Below are 3,835 nucleotides of genomic sequence, written 5' to 3'. Positions count from 1 at the left end.
GCACTCGGGACCGAGATGACGGCGACGCGTCGTCCCGGGGGTGCGAGGTCATTGACGGCGAGGCGGAAGCCAACGCGTTCCACGGTGCATCGGCGCTCAAGAAGCGCTAGCTCCTCCGTGGCACCGAGGTCGAGGCTGAGGGGTGCCAGGAGTGGCTGTGTGTCAACGCGAGTGTCGCGCCAGAGCGCCTCATAGCGGAATTTTTCGTCCGCTGCGTGTTGATCGACGAGGAACAGGTGATCGCCGAGGCGACACACGAGAAAGCCAAGATTAAATTGACCGAGCGCCTCCATGGCACTGAAATCAGCCTTGGCTAGCGCTGCGGTTGGCACGTTGCCGCCCGGACGTCGATCAATCTGTACGGTCCGGTGGCCATGGCCACAGCGCGACTGCACCGCGAGGGTGCCGAATACCGAAGAAGCGTGCAGCCGCGCTGGTGCCACGGCGCAGTTCCAATCAATGTGAGCTCTTGCGGCCTGCCATGGGGAAAGCGCTATGACTTGCGCGACCGCGATCGTGTCGCTGTTGCGTTGCGTCGGGCGCAGCGTTGGTGGTACAACGAGCATTGCTTCCCTCGCAGGAGCATTTGTGGCAGTGGCAGTGCTGGTAACACATGATGGGACCGCAATGGGGAGCACCAAGGAGCAGGGGGCTTCCGTATCGGGCGTGGTACTCGGCGCGACGTGCGGTGCGAGGGACCTGCCACCTGCAAAGCTCCCGCGCGATGGCTCCCAGAGGTCATGGAGAGCGATACGCAGTGCGGCAACAAGCCTGCGCGGGCGTGGTCGTGTCGCTCGTGAAATGTCAGTCGTGTCACTACGTCCGCATCGAATTTCCTGTCTCAGCTCACAACATGAAGGACGACGAACAAATTTGAAGTAGCCGGTAAGGGCACCGCGCCGCGCCCAGTTTCGTCGTCCAGAACGACATCACGCTTGTCTGGGGAAACGTTGACGTCTACGGCGCTTGGAGGGACGCGAATGTCAAGGACGAAGGCTGGACGACCGCGCCGATCGCCCTCGACACTCCGCCACACATCGCCGATGCACCGAGACACGCGAGGTGCGTCAATGGGCCTTCCGTTGACAAAGAGGAACTGGCGATCACCCCCGCCGCCTCTCGGCCCTGGCGCATCGAAGCCACCAGCACGCGACATGAGGCCAATGACAGCCAAGGAGCAGTCCTCACCTCCCCTAAGATCGAAGCTGACCTCCTCGAGCGATCGGGCGAACGCGTGTCCAAAGAGCGCTGAAGCGCTCTCGCGCAGCGACCTCGGCGCTTGCACGGCGATTGCTGTCCGCCGCGTGGCGCCACCGCCGCTGACGAGGGTGAGTCGCAGGCGGCAACCTAAGCGCGGCCAGTTTTTGCGCTCACCAGTGCACGAGCCCAGCGGAGAATGTCGCACTTGCGTCGACGGAGCAGGGCCATCGCTGGCAGGCAAGACGATCTCGCCTCTGTCGAGTCCATCCGATGCGAAATAGACGCTGCCGGGGACCAACGGCGACGAGCGCGTGCGCTTGGACCTGTGATAGATAACAGCTCGAGCATGACTGGGAAATTAAGTCTCGACGGAGCGTCGTGGCTCGATAGCTTAGGGAATTAAGCGTCTTTTGGTGAGCCGAACTTATCGCACAATCGAGCTCTGAGACCGCGAAGTCGAGCATTCTGAGAAGGGGAAAATTTGTACCCCGGAGCGGACTGTGCGAAGTGCGCGACTAACGTGCCACTTCCAGCGCCGCGCCTGCGCGACAAAGGGTCTAGGCTGCCCTGCGGTTGCGAATTTCGCAGCTCCACGCAAGATCAGCGCGACGAACAGGAGCACAATCGAAGAGCCCGCGCACCGTGACAGTCGTGCCGACCTGAGGCAAGCGTCGCGTTTGCGCGGCGCACAGGTCCCGTAGTTCCGGTCCGAATATCCGCGCGCCGAGAGATCGGCAGATGGAATTCAGTTGATTTCGTTTGCTCGAATTTCGTTTGCTGCGCGGTCACCGACACTTCGTGCGTGCCTGCAGACACCAGTTGGACAAGATGGGCACCAATGAGACCCGCCCCACCCCCGGTATGCGGCGAAAACGGTTACGTCTCAAATGACGAGTGTGGACAAATAATGCTTCCCGACTTCGCTCACGATAGATAAGGAGCCCCCCCCCCCCCTCGAGGTCAGTGGCGGAGGTTCAAGCCGAAGGAGATTCATGCGGGCACAGGCACACGCGGAGTTGAGCTCTTAAGGATACCGTCCCGCTGGAAGCTCAGACGCGCGCCCACGGCGTCGGCAGACGTTCGCGTGACGACGAGGACTTCCCCCGCGAGCCTACACGATGCGCACGAGAGTCTCCGGCAATCAACTTCACGAGAAGTTTCGACGGTTGAGATTCAGTTCAGTTGCGGCCCCAGGCCAGGGTGGTCCAAGCGAGACTCGCCGGCGATGTCAAGGGGGGACAGCCAGTCGTCATGTGGAGTGCGGCAAGCCAGGCTTAGGACTTCGCCAGACGAAGGTTGCCGGGCGAGACCAGTCCAACTAATGCGCTCTGAAGCTATTGATTGAATGTGTGCAAAGTCTAGGACCTCGCACCGGGTGAGCCAGGGATACTCGGAGAGCCATCAATCGAGAGGATCGTGCGGGGATCTCTGGCTCCGTTCGCGATCGACCCCCAAGTGGAGTGATCCTACTTGTTAGGCACTTTGACCAGGGCGCGGTGCACGTACTCGCGCAGAGAAGCGAGCGCCTCGCCACGAAATCCAAAACTCTGCACAGTCCGTAATTCCTCAAAGTTAACCAACTTTGACGTCGCCGACCGCGCGGCGACGAGAGCAAAGTCGCGCGGCGCTATACCTGAGCACAAATCAGATCTTCAAAATTGAATTACAATGTAATTTCATTCAAATTTTTGGGCGGGGTCTTCATGTATTCTTCGTCGTCATGTATTCTTCAAAGATCGCAACGGGATATCGGGTTCCCAAGATCAACGACGAGGATGGAACCACAAGTCAAAAACAGATTTTGACTTGGCTGCGTTGGCGCAGCTCGCTGATGGATTCCACGCGGTGCGCGATACCATGCCCATTATCCGCGCACTCAATCTCTGCGCCCCCCCCGTCATCGTTGATCCGCAACTCGATCGACGTCGCACCGGCATCCAGGGCATTTTCCAGGAGCTCCTTCACCGCGCCAGCGAGATCCACTACAACCTGCCCAGAGCTCAGTTTCCTCGCAGATGCGGTGTCTATCTTCGCAATGTTAGTCAACATAGGTTGCAGCGAAATGACGAGCGTGATGCGTTAATCTGCGGCGTGATCTATCGTAGATAATTGTGCAATTTCAACATCGTTTTCATTGGGACGCGACTGACTAAACTACGCGACGCTTCTCTCAGAGTCTTCTTCTTGCCATCAAAGCGGGGTTTGCTCCGAGGGGGTTGACCGCCGGTATGCCTGGTAGTATGCGCCCGCTATGCGCTATGCGGGCTTTATGCGGGCTTTATGCGGGCTTTATGCGGGCTTTATGCGGGTGGTATGCGGGTGGTATGCGGGTGGTATGCTGGTGGTATGCTGGTGGTATGCGGGTGGTATGCGTCTGCTATGCCGGTGGTATGCGGCTGCTATGCCGGTGGTATGCGGCTGCTATGCCGGTGGTATGCGGCTGCTACGCTGGTGGTATGCTGGTGGGCTGCTATGCTGGTCTTATGCGCCTGCTATGCTGGTGGTATGCGGCTGCTATGCTGGTCTTATGCGGCTGCTATGCTGGTGGTATGCGCCTGCTATGCGCCTGCTATGCGTCTGCTATGCGCCTGCTATGCGCCTGCTATGCGTCTGCTATGCGCCCGCTATGCGTCTG

The 3,835-nt window shown here is 59.6% G+C and overlaps 1 protein-coding gene across 1 annotated transcript in view; it reads right to left on the bottom strand.

The window, feature by feature from the left end:
- Positions 1 to 3,363, bottom strand: part of AURANDRAFT_72554 (hypothetical protein) — a gene marked incomplete at both ends in the record, with an annotated part of 4,865 nt that extends 1,502 nt beyond the window's left edge. Inside the window, 9 exons of the mRNA XM_009042796.1 lie at positions 12 to 771; positions 870 to 1,347; positions 1,496 to 1,523; positions 1,700 to 1,741; positions 1,797 to 1,859; positions 1,994 to 2,006; positions 2,213 to 2,311; positions 2,707 to 2,833; positions 2,997 to 3,363. Coding sequence (XP_009041044.1) covers positions 12 to 771; positions 870 to 1,347; positions 1,496 to 1,523; positions 1,700 to 1,741; positions 1,797 to 1,859; positions 1,994 to 2,006; positions 2,213 to 2,311; positions 2,707 to 2,833; positions 2,997 to 3,249 — 1,863 coding nt within the window. The remainder of the gene's footprint in view (positions 1 to 11; positions 772 to 869; positions 1,348 to 1,495; positions 1,524 to 1,699; positions 1,742 to 1,796; positions 1,860 to 1,993; positions 2,007 to 2,212; positions 2,312 to 2,706; positions 2,834 to 2,996) is intronic.
- Between the last annotated feature and the right edge of the window lie 472 nt (positions 3,364 to 3,835).

Source organism: Aureococcus anophagefferens, assembly GCF_000186865.1.
Source record: "Aureococcus anophagefferens unplaced genomic scaffold AURANscaffold_38, whole genome shotgun sequence".
Classification (NCBI taxonomy): domain Eukaryota; class Pelagophyceae; order Pelagomonadales; family Pelagomonadaceae; genus Aureococcus; species Aureococcus anophagefferens.
This window is presented reverse-complemented; position numbering and strand designations above follow the sequence as displayed.